Source organism: Glandiceps talaboti, chromosome 1 (genome assembly GCF_964340395.1).
Source record: "Glandiceps talaboti chromosome 1, keGlaTala1.1, whole genome shotgun sequence".
NCBI lineage: Eukaryota > Metazoa > Hemichordata > Enteropneusta > Spengelidae > Glandiceps > Glandiceps talaboti.
In genome coordinates this window covers 14,124,924-14,149,773 of record NC_135549.1, presented here as the reverse complement: position 1 = coordinate 14,149,773, position 24,850 = coordinate 14,124,924, and the positions used below count along the sequence as shown (strand labels likewise).

At 35.4% G+C, this 24,850-nt stretch overlaps 2 protein-coding genes across 4 annotated transcripts in view; one reads left to right on the top strand and one right to left on the bottom strand.

The window, feature by feature from the left end:
- Positions 1-24,850, bottom strand: part of LOC144436901 (uncharacterized) — a 76,982-nt gene that overhangs the window by 14,344 nt on the left and 37,788 nt on the right. The window contains exon 1 of one of the 3 annotated variants that reach the window (XM_078125799.1): positions 2,157-2,352. The exons of the other annotated variants lie outside the window; for them this stretch is intronic. The gene's annotated coding sequence lies outside the window, so the exon portion shown is untranslated. Of the gene's footprint in view, positions 1-2,156; positions 2,353-24,850 lie in introns of those variants that run through there. 3 annotated transcript variants of the gene reach the window in all.
- The window catches only part of LOC144436938 (tumor suppressor candidate 2-like), a 70,124-nt gene continuing 47,164 nt past the window's right edge, over positions 1,891-24,850 (top strand). The window contains exons 1-2 of the mRNA XM_078125809.1: positions 1,891-2,136; positions 19,995-20,115. Of these exons, the coding sequence (XP_077981935.1) occupies positions 1,928-2,136; positions 19,995-20,115 (330 nt within the window). The 5' untranslated portion in view covers positions 1,891-1,927. The remainder of the gene's footprint in view (positions 2,137-19,994; positions 20,116-24,850) is intronic.

Here is a 24,850-nt window from a genome sequence, read left to right as displayed (position 1 = left end):
TTTCCTAAAATTACAGTAGGACAGGACAGTGTGGATTCCTGACTTATAGCAATATTTGCAATCGATAGTATGTGCGAATGTCTTATATGAAAACAACACCTCAACTACTTGTAAATGTCGTGATACCTGATACTTTTACGTTGACTTAAACTAAACTACAAATGTAAGACGTCAAAATCCCCAATATATAAAAATTGTCTGTCTGTCTGTCTGTCTGTCTGTCTGTCTGTCTGTCTGTCTGTCTGTCTGTCTGTCTGTCTGTCTGTCTGTCTGTCTGTCTGTGTGCGTGCGTGGGTGGGGTGCCTGCCTGTTTGCTTGTCTGTGTGCAATGGATACACTACTCTATTTTATAAAGCCCGATGGATATATAATAATTATATAAAACAACATAGGAATCACAACTAAACCATATCGCTATCCATCTGAATAGTACAGTTCCTATTCTAACACTTTTGCCAATTTAATAATTATTATTTAATAATTATTTGTAATGAAACGATCGCTGGATCACAGGGGTACACGTATTATTGCTCAGACTGTTGTTTTCTTAAGAAAATATCGTATGAATCCTGCTGCTTCAAATATATCAATCTCTATAAGGCTTACTACTAGTAGAAAGAACATTTCCTTACTAGTAGGAATATATAGTCAAAAAGGTTGTTATATTTAGCCAGTAGACCAGGAAAACAATAATCTAAGAAATATTAAACGCCCCTATGCACTGGATATGATGGACAACCTCCATCAATAATACTACATAATTTATGAATAAGAAATGAAATATATATGAATGGAACTGTGTCTAGGTCCTTTATTCGGGTTGTTATTAATCTACTAATCGTTATTAATCTACTAATCATTATTTTCCTCATTTATGCTTCGTGGAGAGGCTAAATAAATCAAACTTCCGGGTATAGAGTGTCTTTAATACATCTTCTGTCAAACAATGAAGAATACAAATTGGATAGGAACGATGTATAACTACATTAGAACTTTAATAGGACATTGCATTCGCTTGGTTGAGTTCGCTATGTCCTCTCAACTTACTCTTTTGAGTTGCGAGGACAAAGTCGCACATAGTGAGTCGAAATCAACCAAGCGGAGGTCCTCAGCTACTAGATAGATGTCTTTTCTGATTTCTGAAGTATCACATGGATGGGAAAAAAGTTGTCATGAAATTTGGGGAAAATAGGCTGAAAACGGTTCAGTGCCCACTGCTTACTCTTGTTTTTAATCAAATGTTATATTCTCATTTTAATATGACCTCGATGTTTTGTTTTGTGTAGCATGAAGGGTAGATGTGGGTCACTGTGTACGCATGTATGCCTGTAACGATTTGTTTACTTTTTAATTTAATAGACAACTCCTCTCGAGAAGATAAACTTAACACATCTCTCTCTTTACAGATGTTCTTCTTTTATAAATGCTATATAGTATTATTATTAATATAAAAACTTGAGATGGTAATTAAAAAATTGGGTGTATATATTACAATTTTCTGGTACGTGTTTGCGGTTGCTGTTTCTGACGGGAATAGTTGGTCGCTTTATGGTCGCCATAGCTTAAATCATACTTTAATACGACTTTAAATCCAGAGTGCTATGATTTGCTTTAGATTTCAGACGCATTGTTATTGAAATTTTAGAGTCAGCGAAACATGTAATATTTATACGCATCGATCGATTGTAACTTTTTCACAGTGTAAGTTTCGTTAGCCTGGAATCTATGCGGATTGGTATTTTTTTTTTTTTGGAAAGCAAACTTTAAAATCCCAAATCCACATGGATTCCAGGCTAAAGTTTCATAATCCCAAGAAAAGGAGCGATTTTTTTCTGAGGATAGCACGAAGTTCTTGGAGTCGAGAAACAGCAAACAAACGGCACGACAACATGGCTGCTCATCGAATGAAATCACAGTCGACAATATAATGTTTTGCCGTTATTTACGATATTCTGTACTTGAAACCATGGGAAACTCGACTGCACGTGGAGTCAGGAAGCTGGTATCACCTGTAACCAAAGTATTCTACGGAAATACACAAGAAAATGATGATAGCAGTGTTGACGGTACTTCTTCGGACTCGCTCGTTCGACAATTCAAAACAACGGCCAGTCCGTTTGTCCTCACTCGTACAAGGTTACTCACTATTTTCTTACCTTTTTATGTGGCTCCATTTTGTATATTTTGACAAAGTTTTGATGCAGCGAAGCGCAGCCATGTTAACAACACTGTTTTTAGTCTGAACTATGAACGGCGCGCCTGGCATGCAGTTAATCACTTGATAGGGGTCCGCTGAAATCGAAACGGGGAAGTCTAGGTTGTCACTTGGTCTTTCTAAGGATCGACCTTGCCTCATAACACATACGCAGTTATAGAATGAATGTAGAAATAACGTAGAGACCCACTGAGTTGAGTAGCAGGTCGTGCGTTCCGCCCATCGGCCAGCTAGTGTTTCGGATAATTTCAGTTTTAGTAGTCGGCATCAAATGTCGTGCTTGTCGTTTGACGGTAGCGAGAAGGCCCCCTGAAGGCCCCGCGACTTATAGTTTGACGTCACTAGCAAGCTGCAATAGTTTGGCTATCCCGTTGAGTGCTCAGAGCGATAGGTTATCAGTGGAAATTTATAATTACATGGTGTATACTGTTTGTCAATCGATGACCGCTTGCAACTTGCGTTTGAATATTGAATACTGGAGAAATGTACCTCCGGGTTGAGACACTACATAACTTAGCTATATATTGTGGACAGGTCAGGGATGTGAACAGATGCAATGTCACCTCAACTGACCTTGTCAAAGAAGCTTTTAATGATCATGACCATGTTTGCATTTGTCATTTTACAAATTACGAGGGGGGGGGGGTTTAAGGTATTATACATTGATATGATAACCACAAGAACATATGATGTCAACACTGATGTTGAACTTGGAGATCAATTTGACCTTCTGATTTAAGTTTAAGTTCTGCTATTTCCTTTAAGAGAAGGGTATAGGAAATTCATGCTAGTAACTTGTTATTGTTCTTGCTATAATGGCAACATTTCACCAAGATTTGCCTATCCACCCCTTGGTATAAATATTAATTTCTAAAGACTCTTCATAATATATTCATATAATATAATATGGGGATGTCTTCATTTATGAACACGCATTCAAGTATTTTGTCCTATCTTTAGTAACACAAGAAACTTTTTTATATAAGTTTTAAAAGTTATGAAAATATATTCAGAACTTGATTTAATTCAAATATGGAAGTTCTAAGGAAGATAACGTTGTTTCCATTTCTATTACTTAAGAAAGTATTAGCATCAAGGGAAAGTATCAAACCACATTGATTGAATCTAATAATATTGGTAAAACTAAATATATGATTTTGATGGAAAAAATTACATTTGTAATGAAAATATAATCAATAGGGTATGAACGAGGTTGGGTTCACTTTCTTTTAATGTGGGATTTTAGATTAGTTGTCAATAGTGCATCGGCAGAGGGTAACAGGGTCAGCGTAAATTGAGAAAGTAATCTTGCTGTATCCAATAATAGGTAGAGCTGTACATCATATTTGAGTGGAAAAGCTGATTTCTTCAACAGTGTATATTGTATATATGAAAGGATCTACTTGTGAGAAAGCGTGTTAATGCAATACAGTATGATAAATTGAACATTATACACCATTCATGTACAAAGGTTATACAGATAAAATTGAATGCGGTTCGGTCTGGTCAGATAATTACTATCACTCAGTTCAGATTGCTGCCTATTCAACGTTAACAACATTCCGTGTGCTTTCAGTGACTCTAAGTGACTTTGACACACAAATCCTGATCTATAAATAACCCAGGTAATACAAGCAGTGACAGACATAGTACAAAGTTAATGAACGTTATTTTAGATCACTTTATGGAGATCAGAATTTCAGCTTTGCTAACTCGTTTACCTCTATGTAGTATAGTAGTACTGTAAGGATATACACTGTGTATATAGATATACATGTCTAGACAGAATATTACAAGTCACACACTTCAGCCTTTATACTATTATAGTTGATATTATTCAAGCTATGTGTATTATGGTATATGAATTTCAACTGTCCAAGACATTATCAGTGTTTTTCTTAAGGGTGATAAAAATAGGTAAAATCTACCCGAGTTCCCCTGTCATTTTACAGGGTTCCCCACCAAAATTATAGTATAATGCATTGGAAACTATCCCACTTTTAGCGTATTCCCCCTTTTTGTTACCGGGGTTCCCCAACTTTAGTAAAAACACTGCATTATAACATTGTACATGTAGATGAACTTCTTTCCAAGCTATTCAACACCGCACTGTGGTATTTAAGTACATTAGGAGTGGACAGTTTTAGGAGACTGGATTTTTAAAAAATCACCTTCCTATTTTATTGAAAGTATATCTTTGTATTGAAAACATCAATCCCATTATAATAATGGATAACGCCCATGTTTCAATTGATTATTTCAACTTTTATTTATTTATATTTGTTTTATTTCGGAATGATAAAGCTTGCACTGATAATGATTGCATATTATGCCTTTCCTATCACTAGGATCGAACACCAGCTGCTGGTGATATGATGAGCAGAAAACACTTAGACCAGCTCCTGCTGATACAGTGAAACAAACCACCTTGGAATATTTTAAGACTCCACCATCAGTTTACATACACATTCTCCAACAGTGCTGCTTCTGTGTGGTAGAATGTAATAAAACATTCCCAAAGACATCGTAACTGGTGTGAGACAGCTGAATAGCTAGAGGGGGTTTACATATTGGTAGGACAAGCCTGGCAATGCGATACTTGGCATAAAGTTGATAGCTATTGTTTGGCATGTGTAGAACAGTGGTCACTTGTGGTGTATGATACAAATCAAAGGGAGTAGAATCCAGCTTCTAGTATTTCTATCTTAAACCTAACCCCAACCTTTTACTCCGTGATATGAATACAGATTTGTATCTACTGTACAGTCAGTTTGCGTTGAAACTTTTTGAGTGTCCATGTCTCCTTTTTTGTTATTTTTGTTCAGTTGGCAACAGTTAGTATTGCATGTCAAGAATTCCAGTTGTCACCAGCTGTACTGAAGGCATGTCTTGATGTTTGTTTTTCTGTAAGTGGAATACTATCATGATGTGTGTATGTATTCAATGTTTCAGTAAGATTCCATCAGCAAAAGTAGCCATTGAATCATTATTTAAGGTGTCTTTTTTATCCATCAATAAATCACCACTGACATGGATTTTATATGGTTTGTTTAGACTGTACACTTTCCAAAACAGAATCCGGTGCAAATAATTCACAGTCCAGTACTGCACTTAATGGACTAAATAACAAACAGTGGTGACATAAAATAAAAGCAAAGTCTGTTACTCTCCGATGACAGAAGATATATCAGTATCATATCCGAAGAAATATTGGGTGCGTGCATACCACATATTTGAAGTGTTTCTGCTATGAAATCAAATTCCAAATTTGTTCTGCTTGTGTGACTATTATGATCAGGTCAATAGATTAAGTTTGTAAAAAATACCACCTCCTCGGCTTTCCTCCAAAACACTAATCTCTGACGTAGATCATAATCCAGTAGTGAATTCATGGCCCATCTGAGGGCATATGGCATGTATATAATTACTAGCAAAGGTCATTTTCAATATGGTAGTACACATACACATACATATCATGTCACACTTCCTATGCTGTATTAAACTTGTCCCAGTTGATTTCTTCAATGGCCTGTAATATATTTCCACTATACATGTAGTTACTACTACCTGCAAGTTAGTATCATCTTATTAATATTCTAAGAGCAGAATGTGTGTTTTCAAAGCCTGGTTGTCCAACTTTTCATAAATAACTCCTACCTAAGAGTTTTAACAAAACATAAGTGATTTTCATTTATCTTTTTAGGAATGGTTTTCACTGTTGTCGACAGTGTGCACCGTTTTTTTCATAAATAAGTAAGTGAATGTACAGAACGATAGTTTGTGTAGTCTGCATGCTATCCGAATCTCTTGAGATTTGAGCCCTGGATTGCATCTAGACTACATGTAGTGTGTTGATCTTTTCTATTGACACCAAGTATTACGATTGATATCTCTTCCATTGTATGACTTTTTTTTTTACATGGAATTCATAGTTCATTTGTATGCTGCTGTTCTTAGTGAAAGACCCCCCCCCCCCCCCATCATGACATTTGTGCAATATCATTAGTTTAACTTAATTCTGCTGGTATTAAAGTACACATAATTGGATCTTGATCTTGAGTGTATTGTGCCATGCAAACTCTAACTAGATAGATAATGTAATATCGGTACATTCAAACACAATATGTATTAAAACTCCAAAGAACAGATTTCAAATGAGTTGCCTTATACATTAAATTTCCATATTAATTTCAAGTGGTAGCATAAGGTAGTTCATATAGATAAATTGCCTAGTTTGATTTGTGGTTATGAGTTTATAGTAATTCAAAGAGTAGCGGAAAACCAACTCTAGTAAATTATATGTTATTTATATGGTGAGTTTGTATTCCAGTTATTCAATATGAAAAACATGTTCATATTTCTGTATGGAAGTTTTAGGGTTGGAATGGGATGGCTAACTCAGAGAAGCTTTAACCAATAGCAAACAAAACTAGGGATTTGAAGTTTTGACAAACTTTGAGAACTTTTAGTTACACTTATTTTATACGTTTAGCAAAGTCTTAAAAACATACAGCAGTTAAAATTCTGCGCTTTGCACTGTAATTCAATCCTTGTAATGAACTTTAGAATGTTATTCAGTTCAGATGTACAAAAGTTCTTGCACTTCATCAAAACAAACGTGAAGTGAAGGCAATGTATACAGGTTGACCTACATACATAGCTATCCCTATCTCTTTGTTGTGTACATATTACTACAGTTAGTACTTGGAATGCAGTGACTATACGGTATGTGGTGTGGCAATCACTATACATCCTGACCTCCAACTGTTTCACTAAAGTTACAATGCCACTATCAAATACAGGGAGACTGAACCGCCATAAAAAACATACAAACATTCATGCACAGATACCAAGTGTCTGAAACTACCAGTGGCATTACATACATGTATACTAGTTTTAACTAAATGAAAACAGCTATAGTATGGATACTAGTCCTTCTACACAGCGCACATATACTGCAGATGTGACAAAATAACGAATAAAACACACGCTTACCTAAGTCTAAGATCATAAGCTGTCATCCTCTAATGGAGTAGAGATAGCCTAGTAAGTGATTAATCGTATATGTGACTGGCAGAGAAAGCCATTACAGCACACCATAATCTATTAATAACAACAGCTACAGAGGCAAGACTCTATTGGTGGATGGCTAACAGATTTACACATATAGGGGTGTCTTTCAGTTAAGGAGAGAAACACCAGAGACTATATATATATATATATACACACAGACTAGGCGTCATATAAATATAGTCTGTTCCAAAAAGGCAAACACATTTACAAGAAAATATTGCTAGCTGTCAAAAGAGAAAAAGGAAAACTTCCAGGGGGGTTAAAATATGAGATGAAGCAGAATGAAAAATGAGAAGATATGTCGTATTTATACATGTAAATGATATAGACTTTCTGACAATTAGCTGGTTAGGATTTTGTGGTAAAATCTAGAAGGTGTTAAAAATAGACTGCTGAACACTAGTTTATGGTAACTGAATATGTGTGTTGATGCACTAAACATAACATCCACAATTGACAAATGAAAATGTACAATGTGGAGAATTTCTATGGATGTATTTTTTTTTTACCAGTAGTATCAATGGAAATTCAGGAATAATTTGATGTGTAGAATTTGTTGCTCACGTTTCATATTGATAAAACATTACAACGTGCAAAAGTTGTATTTGAATATTGCATGATGTCATTTTACATAATATCTGTCATGAGGTACCAGTAAAGTTGGGATTCGACAGTGACATATTGCTTGTTGTGTTACTTTATGAGGGTAATGGTGAATAGAGGAAGAAAAAAATATACATTGCACAAGTACTTTTAACTGGTCGCAAGAACGGACTATGCAAGCATTATGGTAACTTAACTTTGTTACCTTTTAGACTGAATACTAGGGGTGGGGTAGCTTGTTGAAATAGAAACAAAGTTAGCAAGAAGAACAACAGTGCAAATTATATTTCATTTTCAGGATATCACTGTCACTCGGTTACATAATCCATTGTCATGTAGGGTAACTGTTGTGGGATACCACTACTGGTAGTCATAGCGATTACATTGTGTCAGCTGTTCTCTCAAGCACATGTACACATGTAGTCAGGGTTAATAGTTTGACTAAGTTGATTACTTTATCCATTTACAGAAGTATATAATATAGTTTGTATGACTAGTAGCCCCAGGATAGATTGTCATATGAGTACCATATCCTTTAGAGTATTGAGTACGGAAGCAACCATTCAGTGGCCTCTTGATAGCTAAAGTGGCTTTTTGAAAGTACATTACATTATGACTGAAGTTTGTAAATGTATGTATATGTGTATGTATGTGTGTGTGTGTGTGTGTGTGTGTGTGTGTGTGTGTGTGTGTGTGTGTGTGTGTGTGTGTGTGTGTGTATCTGTATGTGTATGTATGTATGTGTGTGTGTGTATGTATGTATGTATGTATGTATGTATGTATGTATGTATGTATGTATGTATGTATGTATGTATGTGTATGTATGTATGTGTATGTGTATGTGTATGTGTATATTGTGTAAGGGTGTGTGTATGCAAATATTTTGAGATGATGGAGGTTATTAGATTTTGAGACCATTTAATACAGTAATGTTCAGTTAATTTTTAGAAAACACTCAATATTTGAGTATTATAAGGTGTAATAATTACACATCCAGTAGCAATATTTGTGTAGATAAAAAAATAAAAGGTTATTGACATGTACTTGTGTAGTTTATGAGTACTTTGACTCGCTGTATTATTGGTATTGTCAAGTAAGTACTTTACTACCACTTGTAGAAGTTGTACTGCTTATTTATCCTTATGTATATCTTGTCTTGTCTTGACAAGAATCTGTCTAGTAAGGATGGACAAGTAAGCTGACAGTGTATGCCCCTCCTGTGACAAATTTCTTGACATGTGCTCTACACTCTCATTCTTGGTTTACTGATTCATATCGCAATAAAAGTTTATAGTATATCAGTACCCCTTGCAGGAAATGAACACATGAGTCATAGGAATAAAGATAAAACAGGAATAGCATACAATTGGACCGGAGCGAGTGTGTTTATGATTTGTTAGTTGATTGCCTTTACTCCAACATCCAGCAACATCTCATTCTGGTAATACGGTATATCCATTATTAGAAATGCAAAGCTTTTGTGGATTGTATTAGTAAATGCACATGTAGCTTGTATGTATATTTATGAAAATAGAAATGCTCTGAAAACACAGATGTGACTGCTTTGGCCTGTTTTTGACCTTCTCACCCACTATCATGCTGTGGGAAATCTCTTTGGAGTAGATCAGTGGTATTTTATCTGATGGGTATTTATAGTTTTATAGCCCAAGTACAACAAGTTACTAGCATTCCTTAGTATACTGATGTCATACCAGAAAGCAGAGATTGCTGTAGTCCGTTGATTGGCATGTTGTCAGGAACCCATATGTACTACACAACATTAATACAGTTTCTAATTCTATACAACAGATGGATTCCAGGCTAATGGTCTTGGCAATATCTGTTATCTCAGGACATGACACCATCTGATTAAAATCTGATGTAGTGTACACACGATTCTGTTTCTTTTTTTGGCTGTTATGTTTACTGCTGTTTGTTATTTTGTGAGCGCCTGTTACATAATCTGACACAATACCATAGATCTTCCTGAATCTACTTATAATTAGCCAACCAGAATCCGTCATACAATATAACACTTAACGTTCAAAATTGAAAGAAAGAGAACCCCAAACAGTAATGATAACATAATTGTCTGCGTTCTGTGGTTGTGCTCTTTTCGAACAGAGCACTTTGAAGTACTGTACCTGTATGTTTTGGCGCATTACACATTCTCATTCATTGAATGAATTCACTCAGTGCTCTCACATGGCCTGGGAAAACCTATGGTATTGTGTCAGATGTATGTAACGGTCGCTCACAAAAGAACAAGCAACAGTAAACGTAACAGCCAAAAAGCGCCATGTACACTACATTGCACATCAGATTTTAATCAGATTGGACATGACACAGCTAATTAATGATGCATTATTTTTTGATATTTTGAAGTAAATACGATAGACCTTTTATAGGTTGACTTTTTTTATATGGTATTACTTGCTGAAACATTGTTGCTGGTGTAATAGGTTGCCATGTGTGGAACCGAAAACTTTGTCGAGTATACGTTTATGAATATTGCTGAATGAAGTCAAGTCTATGTAAGAACTCTTCACAAGTCCTTGTGAATACTTAGTTATAGTTGTAAGTGTCTTTAATTGGTAGCAGTTTTACCGGAGGTTGTAGCAGATAAACTTGGTAAAATTTACTTGATGTCTAATTTAAAATTAGGCATCAAGTCTGATATTAACTATCAAAAGTTTAAAAAAAGAAAGATATATGTCTGAAATTAATGGAACAACATTGTGGTAACTATGTGACTCCTTTCTTGTGTCAAGTGTTTACCCATGCTTTCTTTGGTCAGTGTCATAGACTGGAATTCCGTGTAGGGAGTCAGTGATTGTGTTCAGAGACTGTGACTGCCAGCAGTGTTTTAATTGGTTAAAGGGGAATTGGACTTATGACTTAATGATTTCCTTCAAAGAGTCGCTAGACTAGTACTATTATAGTTTGTTTTAATTGAAAACCGGAAGTGGGTCTCAGGAGTTACTGATTGCTGTATGGAGACACAAGACTGGCAGTTTGTTTTAATATTGAAAAGTGACCTGTGTTCATGGGAGTTTGTGATTGCCTTTAGAGAGCAAGTCTGGCAGTTTGCCCTAATTGAAGAATGGAACCAGTCATAGGAGTTAGTGATTACTTTCTAAAGAATAAAGGGACCTGCAGTTGGTTTTAATCAAAAACTTCAACTGGTTATGCTAACAGATTGATCACAGCTGCCAAACTACCTATTATCTATGTAATTATGATGGAATGCTAGGAGAATGATAAGGAATCGATAAAATTCCCAGGTGTGGATCAAGAGGTTCTTAATTAGCTTTGTTATTTTGTATTTCTATCAAGTTACTCCTAAATCAAATGTAACATTAATACACTTTTTGTCATATAACCTTAGCATTTGGGTGTTTGAGACACACACAATTCTTGTTTGAAACACACACAATCCTTGTTTGAGACACACTGAATCCTGGTCATAAGACCTTAGCATTTGACGTTTTATGCTACAATTTACTCTAACACAGAACACATCAAAAGATGCGTTAGTCGGAGGTGACTTCTTCAAAGCATCCTGCTTTACACACTGTTACAATTTCGTGTGGTGTCTAAGACACACCAACTTCTGGTCTGTCGAACAGAGTAAATTGTTGACATTAACTCTCAAATGCCGCTTTCAACGTTGAAGAGAGCGCTCGAGCAGTCAGTAGACGTCTACTACGCGATGTCCAGTGTTTTCGGTGACCATCCCGCTTTCCACTGATATTTCTCGTGTCTCCTTTTTCACCCCTCTCTCGCTGTGTCTTTTCGTAGAGTACGTACGTCCAGTGTCTACATCAAATTTTAAAAAGTGGTGTATGATACGCTCAAACTTCAATGATTCTTCATCCAAATTTAATATATATGGTACTCTGCCGTGATAGTAGTCCTGCTTGCATACGGAGTAAGTCGTCCCTTGAGCGAAACGCGTACACCGTCTGCGAGCATGACTACCGTGAAAGTGACTCTTCAAAATCGCAATATCACAATTTACGACCTGTTTTCTTGGTCGCGGTCCAATGGATGTTTCGCATCTCGTCGGTCATCTCGGTCCATGGAATCGTAAAAAGGGGGTACTTTTTCAGATCACCCTCCGAGAATATGGGTACGATGCCCCACTTCTCTCTCTCTCTCTCTCTCTCTCTCTCTCTCTCTCTCTCTCTCTCTCTCTCTCTCTCTCTCTCTCTCTCTCTCTCTCTCTCTCTCTCTCTCTCTCTCTCTCTCTCTCTCTCTCTCTCTCTCTCTCTCTCTCTCTCTCTCTCTCTCTCTCTCTCTCTCTCTCTCTCTCTCTCTCTCTCTCTCTCTCTCTCTCTCTCTCTCTCTCTCTCTCTCTCTCTCTCTCTCTCTCTCTCTCTCTCTCTGTAAGGATTAGGCGTCGTTGAAGGTATAGCTCTGGATTTATACGCTACGTTATGACACGACGTGTCGAAACCCCGTAGCATAGAAATCAAGAGCTAGTTGAAGGTAAAACTTCCCGGATTTCGGGTTTTTGAAGTGATTTTCTCCCAGATTCACTATATGAAAAAAAAAAGGGGGGGGGGTTCTTTTTCATTGAAATATTAACTGGAAAAGGGGTACATATGAAATTTCGCTAACAAGCCAAGGTACCCACCAATCCATGATCTAGCGACTGCCACTGCTGGGGCGTCGCGACGCGTCGGAGAGTCAGAATTGTTGGTCACCGAAAACACCCGTCCTGTAGACTACCCGAACTGTCAATCCGTGTTGACGGCCCTTTGATATGTGCTGTTTTAGAGTAAAATGTTGCAGAAAATGCCCAAATGCTAAACTCTTATGACCAGGATTCAGTGTGTTTCGAACACCTCAATTCTGGTCATAAGACCTTAGCATTTGGTTGTTTTCTGCAACAATTTACTCTAAAACAGAAGACATCAAGGGTTCCGTCAATGAGAGTTGAAGCAGACACAAGTTGGTGTGGTTTCGACTGGAGTGTTTGTTTTGTCGCCTGGAACTGCCGCATCTTTTGATGTGTCCTGTTTTAGAGTAAATTGTTGCACAAAACGGCAAATGCTAAGGTCTTATGACCAGGATTGTGTGTGTTTCGAACAAGGATTGTGTGTGTTTCGAACAAGAATTGTGTGTGTCTCAAACACCCAAATGCTAAGGTTATATGACAAAAAGTGTAAGTGTTGGCTGTACAAGTTATAGCTATGGGTTGACTTTTTAAGACGTAATCATTTTAATAATCATAAATATATGTGTTTGAGTCATTGATTGTCAAAGTCTGTAAACTTAGGAATGATGTGCAATGCTGTACACACTGTTTGTGAAGTTCTCCAAAATAGAATAAAGAGCTATATAGATTTGATAATGATTAATGTTTGCATTTTATGTACAGTTGACTCTCTGTACGTGGACATTATAAAGGGAAAATATTTTGCCACACTTTTAGAATAATGGGTGTGGTAATGAATGGGGTTTGTCAACACATATGTATAACCGACATGTTAAAGTAATTTTATATTGTTCATGATTTCGTCACTGTTACATACAGTGATACACCTTATGGTACATTCAAGTACACAGGGCTTGGCTTGTAGTGCTGTGTATATTGCATGAATCTTCTTTGTACAAATGTGTTATTTTATGAACTGTTGTGTTATTTTGTCTGTTGCTATGCCAACATGACAGTTTGGACCTTATACACCTTCAAAGTAGTGTACTAATACTACCCTTCTCATGGCTTATTCTAACCCCTTCCCCCCCCCCCCCCCCCCCCCCCCATATATAACTTCCTAAATCGTATCAAATTAAACTTCACTTCTTATGCAAAACATTTGGTCCTTGTTCATATGCAAGAAGAAATGGCAGTTCAACTAAATCCTAAATCAGAAGTTATTAGTATTATGTAGATGCAAACTTCTTGGATTTCTTCCTTGTAGCAATATGCTATATTTATGAAAGTAAAGCCCGAAGCAAAGTTGGTGTATTTTCTATATTGAGCTCATATGTTATGGGTGAAACCTAGGAAGGCAGTAGCCTGGAGTGTCTCACTGGTAGGTCTTTTTAGAAGACAGATCTCAAGAAGTGACTTGGATATTTGACCCCGGTGTAACAATCTTGAACATAGAAAACTCACTTGAATAGACACTGCTGAAGAAAGGAGTGCCCATGTGACCGAGTAAAATCTAGGTATGGGGGAAATAAATTAAGAGGGAATGACAAAACTGTTATTAAGTTAATACTGTGTTATAGTAGAATGATGGTACTGTATTGATGATACTGATGATATCACTGATGTCACCTGCCATCATTTATTTCATGCACTAGTTCTACTAGATTAACTGACAAATTACCAACGGATAGGTTTACTATCTTTTGGCAGACAAGGATGTCGTCTCTAGTGTGACGGTATATATTCCCACTGTCATTTTCACTGTAAATTACAACTGATATGCCAAAAGGTTGTTCTTTCCAGCAGAGATAACATCAAAACAAGTCACAGTGGTTAATTTGGAGATTTTGATGGTACTTGTGTAAGAAGTGCAATGCTCTGAAGACTTGTTGGATTGTGAATAGGGGGAATTTATGGAGAGATAGGATAAGACAGATGACAAGGTTAGGAACAAGTATTGAAGTATGATGTGTAAATCATGTGTGAGGTGTTATTAGTGGACTCCAAAGACTAGATTACTGCAGATGACTTCACCCCCCCCCCCCTCCCTCTGGATGTGATCAATGGCTTACTGAATGCTGTGTGGCAACAGACACTATAGGGTTTTCAAATGTTGTCCTGTGACTTGCAAAGATGTTTGATTAAATTCCAGCGTAAAAGGCAACATTTTTTTTCCCTATTGCCACATTCTGAATTGGGTGTGTTCAGCAGCTTACTTGGACCAGGTGATGTGTACTAATTGACACTTTAGGTTATGAAACCTTGCACTGTGCTTGAAAAGGTGTTGGATTAAATTCCAATTACCACGTGGGAAGATCTCAGTTTTAAAAGTGCAAGATTTATATTTTAACATGCCACTCTGTACTAGCATTCATCATTGTATAAACTCCATTTATAATAGTTAGCAACAAAACAGAGAGACAGTTGATCTCTAAATCATACATATCGGTTGTATCATTTCAGAGTGCTTCTCAATATGATGTACATTCCAAAATTGGAAATATAGTAATGAATATGAAATGAAATGGAATGGAGATCATTTTAAAAGGTGTGTGTGTCACAGATATTGTCATTCTGGAACAAACAATCTTCCTTTGGTTTGAAAAAATATCCCAGAAGGTTCCTTGGTGATAGATGAAATCACATATAAATTTTATTTTGCATATTAACCTTGGGTCTCTTTGTTGATCTCATAGATTGTATGGTTCTCTGTACAAATGCCTTCATACAGCGCTGTAGATACATGAAACATGAAAGATTTCTGCGGTGTTACATAATGTCATGCTGAGCGTAATGTGTAGATCTAACATGCTATCATCATCATTAGGATGGGACAGTGTCTCATAAATCATAAAGATATGAATTTCCAGTGTTTCTGAAAATCTATTACCATTTTGATTAGAAATTAACATGATCAGAAATGTCTGTTTTGAAATGATAGAAATATGGATTTCTGATGTTTTCAAATTCTTTATTATGATGAATATTGTCTGTTGCAAATGATAGAAATATCAAACTCTGTTGTAAAAAATTGTTATGATGGGTAGTGTCTGATAAAATGATAGAGGTTTGGAATCTGTTGTTTGAAAATCTATTTTGATGGAAGATTTTTTTGAAATAATAGAAAATTTGGATTCTGATGTTTAGAAAATATATTATGATGGGTAATGTCTGTTTTGAAATGATAGAAGTATGGATTTCTGATGTTTTCAAAATATGTTGTGGTGGGTACATGTAGTGTCTATTACAAATGACAGAAATATAAAACTGTTGAAAAAAATTGTTGTGATGGAAAGTGCCTGTTAAATATGGTAGAGGTACGGAATGTGATATTTTAACAATCTATTTTGATGATGATGGGTAGAATCTTATAATTACAGATGTTAAAAATGGGGAGTTCTGATGATTTAAAAATATGTCTACTTGAGATGACAGAAATATGTATTTCTGATGTTTTGAACATCTATTTCTGACAGGAAGTATCTGTTAAAATGACATGAATAAGACATTCTAATGTTTTAGAAACATTGTGATGGGTAACTCTAGAAATATGGATTTCTGATGTTTTGAACATCTATTTCTGACAGGAAGTATCTGTTAAAATGACATGAATAAGACATTCTAATGTTTTAGAAACATTGTGATGGATAGTGTCCATTACAAATATAGAAATATGGATTTCTGATGGAACATTTTGTACTATTTCCAGTCAGTAAGTAATAAATTACTAATAACCAGGTAAAAGGAAACTATAAATAGTCTTGCATACCCAGTTAATACCATCAGTATGCTATTTTTTACACAGCTATAATTTGCCAATTTAGAAAAAGTTCTTTAACGAGCCACCCAATGATTAATAAATAAGAATGTAAATAATATATTATATTAGATTGTGTTTTGAAGACAGTACATCTAGATCAAAGGATACAACATTCTGCCGATTACTAATCAAGTATCCATACCCTAGTACGAGTAGCTTGCTCTTGAAAAACTATTCCTCTCCTTACCTAATCCATTTATGCAACATCCACCTTAGCATAGTGTTAATGTACTGGGTAACCATTGCAATGAGTACAGCCTAAAAAAATTTAAGTCAAGAAACAAGAAATTTGTCTGCAAATTACTGTGTTGTCCCCTGTCTTAAAGCAAATAGGAGATACTCTGTGGTAATGTAAGGCAGGCAATCCATTGAGATATAATTACAATGCAACAGTTGTGAATTATTGTGAAAGGAACATAATTAGCAGAGTTTGCTGTGAATTCTTTTTTTTTTTTAACATACACCAAATATGCAATGTCATGCCTTAGATTGTTTGCATACTTTCACTGTGTGCATTCTTATTGTAAATTATTTTGTACATCTATTTTTAATCAGGGTTACTACTCTTTCTGTTCTTTGGTTAAAGGGCAGGTATTTGTTGATTGTACATTGCTTTACAAATCCTATCACATTGCCTTATTGAAACAGCTGTTCATTGGAGTATCAGAAGTCATGCTACTACATGTATGTGATCTTACATGAGATTATTACATCAGAAATATACTATAGTATATACAGTACTGTATCAGAAATATCGTATATTATGCTGAACAGTACTGTATCAGAAATATCGTATATTATGCCGAACAGTACTGTATCAGAAATATCCTATCTTGTGCTACATAGTACTGTATCAGAAATATCCCATATTGTGCCGAACAGTGCTGTATCAGAAATATCCTATCTTGTGCTACATAGTACTGTATCAGAAATATCCCATATTGTGCCGAACAGTGCTGTATCAGAAATATCCTATCTTGTGCTACACAGTACTGTATCAGAAATATTGTATATTATGCTGAACAGTACTGTATCAGAAATATCCCATATTGTGCCGAACAGTGCTGCATGCTGTATCAGAAATATCATATCTTGTGCTACATAGTACTGTATCAGAAATATCCCATATTATGGCGAACAGTGCTGTATCAGAAATATCCTATCTTGTGCTACACAGTACTGTATCAGAAATATCCCATATTGTGCCGAACAGTACTGTATCAGAAATATCCTATCTTGTGCTACACAGTACTGTATTAGAAATATCCTATATTGTGCCGAACAGTACTGTATCAGAAATATCCTATCTCGTGCTACACAGTACTGTATCAGAAATATCCCATATTGTGCCGAACAGTACTGTATCAGAAATATTCTATCTTGTGCTACACAGTACTGTATCAGAAATATCCTATCTCGTGCTACACAGTACTGTATCAGAAATATCCCATATTGTGCCGAACAGTACTGTATCAGAAATATTTTATCTTGTGCTACACAGTACTGTATCAGAAATATCCTATATTGTGCCGAACAGTACTGTATCAGAAATATCCTATCTCGTGGTACACAGTACTGTATCAGAAATATCTCAACAACAAAATCATCATCGTCATCATCATCATCATCAACAACAACAACAACAACAACAACAACAACAACAACAGCAACAATAACAGCAACAATAACAGCAACAACAACAAACATTGTATCACACCAGTACAGTCAAATGCATACTTCATGTCTTAGGCTGAAAATATAAAGTGAGCATGAAAGGAACGTTAATACTGTTATAGTAATAATAGTAATTAACTGACTGTCCAAAACACTTAAGATGTATTATTCTTCTAATTATACATTCCGTTTGTTATGACCTTTTGAAAAACATCCACCTATAACTTTAAATGACATTGCTATTGCGAGAATAAATAAATGAATGAGTGAAGTACATCCCTGTCGATGTTTCCAAAGTGTTTTTTTTGTGAGTTGAAATTTTCATTTACTACATTGTTGTTGTTTATTATGTAGTTATGTTTTGTTAGTTGTAATTTCAATTTGTAATCCAACCTTACCTTTTCATAACTTCAAAGGGCAACATCTCTCATACATTATCATGTGCATGGAATTTCTTCAACAAAACTGAAGAGAGATTCCCTTAGTAGATGTTTCTGCCACTGTTTTTTAGCCCCGGAACAAAATCCTGTAGTCGTTCTAAAGGTTTCCTTTGTCTGCTGCGGTTGATGCCACAATCTGTCTGTGTCAATCTTATTTGAATGTATTCCTCTAGCTGGTAATTTACTTGACTGACAGTAGTAGCACTTATACAAACACTCTTTCTGCATTTGTTCAGCATGTCACAACGAATGACTTCACTGTGTCTGCTTTTTTTTGAAATCAAGCATTATGAGTATTTGATTGATGTCAGACAGCTGAATCAGAGTTGGTAACATTAACAGACTGATGCCAAATGCCTTAGAGAAAAAGCTGTGTCAATCACCTACCTAAAAATCCATCATATTTTTACAAGTGCTGTGTGAAAACGTTGTATTTGCACACCCCAAGATAATCTTTCTGTTCCATGTTTAGTTGATTAGAAAAATTTCAGTGCTGTATATCTACATGTAAATTTTCTGTAATCTTCTCATAACAATATTCAACACTGTAACCTCCTCATAACAAACTCTGTATATATATTGAATATTCTGCTAAAACAAACACCCTTTCATGTCCCCTAAACTTACATTTCCAGTAGAGTACATGCTTCACTATAATAAACACTTCAGAATACTAAACCGACAAGTATTTATTACAAGGAGAAGACAGCCTATATTGTTAGCTGATAATAGTTGCTATAACCTATAGCATGTTAGTTTTCACTACACCTTTATGTCTTGGGAATTTTGACAGACAATTAATAGATGTTATTAATATACTAAAAAGTGTCAACCTGTTGATGTAGTTTTATACATTTTATATTCAAAGGCTCATTTGTGTCGCATTTCTACTTTTATTTTTGTAGTGCCCAGACAATGCACAATGTAATTATGTTGAAGCTGACATGTTCGGCGTTGTGGAAAAATGGCTGATGAAAACACAGTCAGTCAACCACTACCATGGCATTGTATTGTGACAAATTTATACTGGTGTATTTTGTAGTGAAACGATACGTATAGTATAAGTTTCACTTCATGATTAATAATGTAATTCTAAGAATTCAGTTTTTTATATGTTAGATAGAATTAGAGTTGATTCTTTGTATAAATAGGATATGAGGAGTGCTTTAGACTTGTACCGTTATACCCGCAAGAAAATTTGCATAATATTTCTGACGACGTTTAATACACAATACAGGGCGATTATTGTTATATTTCCTTTGGGAATGCCACAGTTAAATGACTGCCAGTTCTCAGGTGTTCAATTTACTTGGGTGTACCCCACGGAAATAACCAGCTTAATAATTTCTGACAAGTCGCATCAACATTAAAAAAAAAATTGTATATCAGGTTTCATATGGCATCTAATGAAGGAATACATGTCAACACAGCAAAAACTCGACAGGTTTAAAAGAAAAAAACAACTTTTTGAAATAAATATGTTTGTCATTTTCTTTCTTGTCACAGTTCTATGTATTTTGATGAAGATGGAGACCTAGCACATGAATTTTACGAAGAAATGCCAGTACCTGCGAGCAGTAAACAGAAATCTTACATGAAAAAAATTTACAGAAATCTCAGACCTCAGGTAGGTGAAGACTTTAATATCAGAAAACAACACAGAATGATGTCAAGATGGTATGACATGTGAAAACGTTCATTATTCTACCGTTACTAAGTATGTGTCTGTATCATATGGTTCAGAAGTATTTACAGATAGTGTTAGTATTCTGAGTGCAGAGTTATCTGGGATAGTTGATTTACTGAGCAATGACATGTATTAACTGGTAACTAATGTTAATTCTGGCACTATCAGCATACAGGCTATTAAGTAAGGTCTAAGGAAATGATAATGATGCCTATTTAGTATTTACATCACCTGACAAATCATCCCGCCCTACCTCTGATCAATAATTATTTGTTATATACACACAACTCTTGAAATGAAGTTGTTGCAAACTATATTTTATGGTCTCAAAAAGTGTAGGTAATACTAAAATAAAGTGTAGACGTTGTTATCACTCTGACCTAATTTGCAGTATTTTCTTTTGTTGAGTCAATAGACATGAACTGTTACTCAGGCTTTGTGAGTATGCCATCCATGTCTCTGTAATTGACCAAAGGTTGCACGGAAATGAAGTGTAATGACTGTAACAGGAAATTAGTGCGATGGACTACACTGACTTCATATGTGCATCATACACATACGTATGTACATCACACACATATGTGTATGCACACATCCACACATCATGAATATTGCAATTGGTGAATCCATGTGTACTGGTAGGCTGCCAAACCAACGCAATTGTAGATGTCGGTGCATGTGTACATTTTAAATTTAGTTTCCAGTGTTTGAACCACCGTGTTTGCAGTTTGGATTTAAGTATATTTATATGCACTAAAAGGAATGATGAAGGATAGGAAACACTAAAAAGAAATAAGATTTTACTACACTTGAGTCTTGTGTTGTAAGTGAGGATATAACTATCACGAGTAAAAACATAATTATCAGCTGATGTTGCTGCAAATGCAGAATTTTCCCTGTTCTTATGTATAAAGATGCATTGGATAAACTGTGATGCAATTCTTATGATAAAAATATCAAGGAATTTCTGTGATGATGATAATTCATATTTCTAGTAGATGAATCATCATGAATTAGCTAGCATTGAAATGTGATTAGAACTAGAGTAACATTTCATCGTCAGCACTAAAATATCGTTTTCCTGTCAGTTGGCTGTATTCTAGGAAAACCTTGGTGATCACATCCTGGCCGAGTACAATAACAATGTTATTTGTAACATCCTGACTTGAGTTCATCTTGTCATTTGTCTCTCTTTACTGCCCCATTTGTTCATCCGTATTCACTTTCCTCATTGTCACTCTCTTGGTGATGATTTATGGTGTATCATTACTAGCATTCCATGTGAATACCAAAATGGAATGACTGCTACACTCTGTATTCATGTTTCATGGCGGTCTAGCACCTGTTGCTAATATACCACGCAGATTAGAACAGCTGTATCAGTACATTCTTTTAGACAAAAGGAATGAGCGAAAATAATGCAACATTGTCATTATCTTGCTGTGGTATCGATTTTTTTTTTTTATTGTCATAGAAATAATCCCCCCTCATAAACACCAACATGTCCCAACCATTAGTACAAAGGGGATCCATCCACCCGAATATGATAACTGTGATAGACATTATAGAAACCTGTTGTCAGAGTTTGAACTGTATGACATTGTTACCATATTGCATGCATATAAATCTTGCGATTTGTGGGTTTATTCATAAAATTGGAAAACAAAATGAGTGATTGCAGTCATTTTCAGTATTTAGTTGCCATGAGATACAAGTTTTGTCTTGGATTATAACGCAAACCTGTCATGATTTATCACCGCAGAGTTTGCACCGCTCCCAGATATAAATTCTCAATTGTGGTACATACAGAGAATTTTGCAATCTGATACTTAGAATCAGCTGGCTTGATAATAATGGGGCTTATTTTGCTCACCACTATTACAATTGCATAAATCACGAGTGTTCATTTCACTGTTCATTTCACTGCTGCCAGTTACAGCCTCGAGCTACGTCTACTCTCTGACTTATATCAAATTATGAAATCATTATTGAGTTCACACCCAGACAGTATATAACATGCATGATGGCCAACATGAATTATGGGAGGATGGATTCTCTAGAACTTGTTATTTCAGTGTGTAATTCCACAAGTTTATTGAGCAGTACTTGCCAATAAAATCTACTATATTTCATTTATCATGGGATTAATTTTTCACTTGAAAGTGTGTATGTTCTTAAGCTGTATTGGCTGTGGGTTGATTTTTAGATATGTAGCTCAGTGCAACATAAAAAAAAAATTATTTCTCTATAATGCTTTTTATACACATGCAGAGCCTGAAAGGGAGGTCGTTAAAAAATAATTACAAAATAAAAAGTGAATTATTACATGGAATGCCAAAATGAAAATTTGATAGAAATTGAAAACCAGTCATGTGGTGGCTGTAAATTTCAAAATGATTCAATAGCAAAAATGTAGGTATTTTTGTGTGAGTTGCCGTGGAATGATTTTACCCAACCTGAGCCCGCCTTCTTGTTAACACAGTGACTGTCACCCCAATGATGTACAGAGACACTGCCCTCTGGTGATAGAAAATCAATTATGCTAAATAAAATGTCACATACTTAATTCAATTTCAGGGGTTTCGGATAATTTGATAAATTCATAGTCTCTTGTGTGCTTTTATACATTGTACCTAGCGAAAAAACGAAGAGAGTTGTATTTACTGTTTGCATTAATTCACTTCCTGGTATACTAAATATTTGGATACAAGTACCTGATTTTAATGGTACTCGTGACATTATTCAAACAGTTGTTTTACTCATCTGACACAAAAGTGATCCGGAAAAGTATTTTGCAAACAGTTTTGTGTTTGGTGAAAGTGATGAAGTTGACATTGATGGATGAGTCAATATTAGGGAATTGTTTCTGTATTATCCTGATTATGTTGATGTGTAATAGAATTCTGACAAGTCATATGATATATGAGGCCGTACGTTCTACTAAACTTTTGAACTTGAGTTGAATGTCTCTAGCTGTGTAATTAGTCAGGTAAAATTTGATTATGGTTCATCTTACGTTTTGAAGGAGAAACACGGAATTCAATTTTCTAGGTAGATGTTCTGATACCTGAATTTGAAAATGTGTAATGTTTGAAGTTCTGTGGTGAAATGTTACTGTCTGAATGATAGGTCTCCATGTAGTATCTTGTGTACCAAGTCTGCTGAGGGCTTTCCCACCAAAATCGATTACATGAAAATTCTTCCATTTCTGTAACTTTTTTTTGGCACATCTCACTTTTATTTTAGGCGGGAATTATATTTATACCAATAATCTCTCTTTACAGATCTTTGTCAAAATTTCAGTTGACAATGACTTGACTTGGATGTTGTACGACAATTCTTCACTTTCACGTTTCACTTTTATTTTAGGCAAGAATTATAGCACTAATTCTTCTTTACACATCTCAGTCACAATTTCTCATCATTTGATTTGCAAAAATGACGAGTTTTGAATGTTGTAATAATTTACCAAGAATATTTCAAAGATGGAGTCTTGTATCATTATGTCAGGTAGTGTAGGGGTTGGATACTGTGAAACATTACCAAGTGTCAGAATGTACTAACTAGCACACATTGTAGACTTGTTTCTCTTATTAGTTTTAATGACTGTTTTTTTACATAATAATTATAGTGATATTTTTGGCAGGAATGTTTATACTACCAGTGATGTTGTAGGAATGGTGTAGTTGCCGTACATGTAATGTATTTTCATAGAACTGTTAGTATATTTACTTTACCTCTAGGTGACCTTAGCTGGTGAAAGGGGCAGACTGTTCAGGGGGATAGACCAGATGTTTCTTTTCAAATATGTGTGAATGACAGTGCTTTCATGAACATATAAGTATTATTCTCATGTCACAGTAGTCTATCAATACTTTCTTTTTACCCTAAACCATTCTCTGCACACATTTTGAATGTGCCTACCTTTTTATCTCCATTGTTTGCATTGTTTTTCTTTAGGAATTGATTGAGTTTGAATGTTTGAGATGGCAAGGAGGAGAGAATGGCAGTATATCTATTGTGTAGTTAGTTTCCTATTCTGTGTACTGTGGTATATGTCCCCCCTTTGCCGGCCATGTCAGTCTATGTATTACTGATTCAAGCTGACACATAGGTTCACATAATCCATGTTATTTAATACAACCAGTGTAGTTTAATACAAAGTATGTGCCTACTGACAGTGTTTTTGTAAGGATGAATTCAGCTGAACTATGTTTTCGTTAACAGTCTGTGCACAGTTGTATATATATATATCATACCTTATTTTTCTCTCAGTGTATTGATTGAGTGCACCGGAAGGTTAGCGAACACAGACTTGCAAGCGATCACAATTTTGGTAATCCAGTTAAAACAGCCATTACATCAACCTAGTAGTATAATCAAAGATTCCTAATCTTTCAAATCAAAGTTGTCATCATTTTATTGTAGTTCAAAAACAAGTCTAGATAATCGACATGTAATTAAGTCCCAGTTTTTTTTCAGTGTTGAAATTTTAAAATGTAATTAGGTGAATTTTCAATAATCATCTCTAGACAGGACTGAAATTGACAGATCATGGTCCTTTGACATTTTGTCTGAAACCCGACGTGCCCACTGCATCATTCGCTGCTTGACAGATCTCAAGACAATGCTGGTGGTGGTGTACCTATGTTTTTGATCTGACAGATGACAGTTT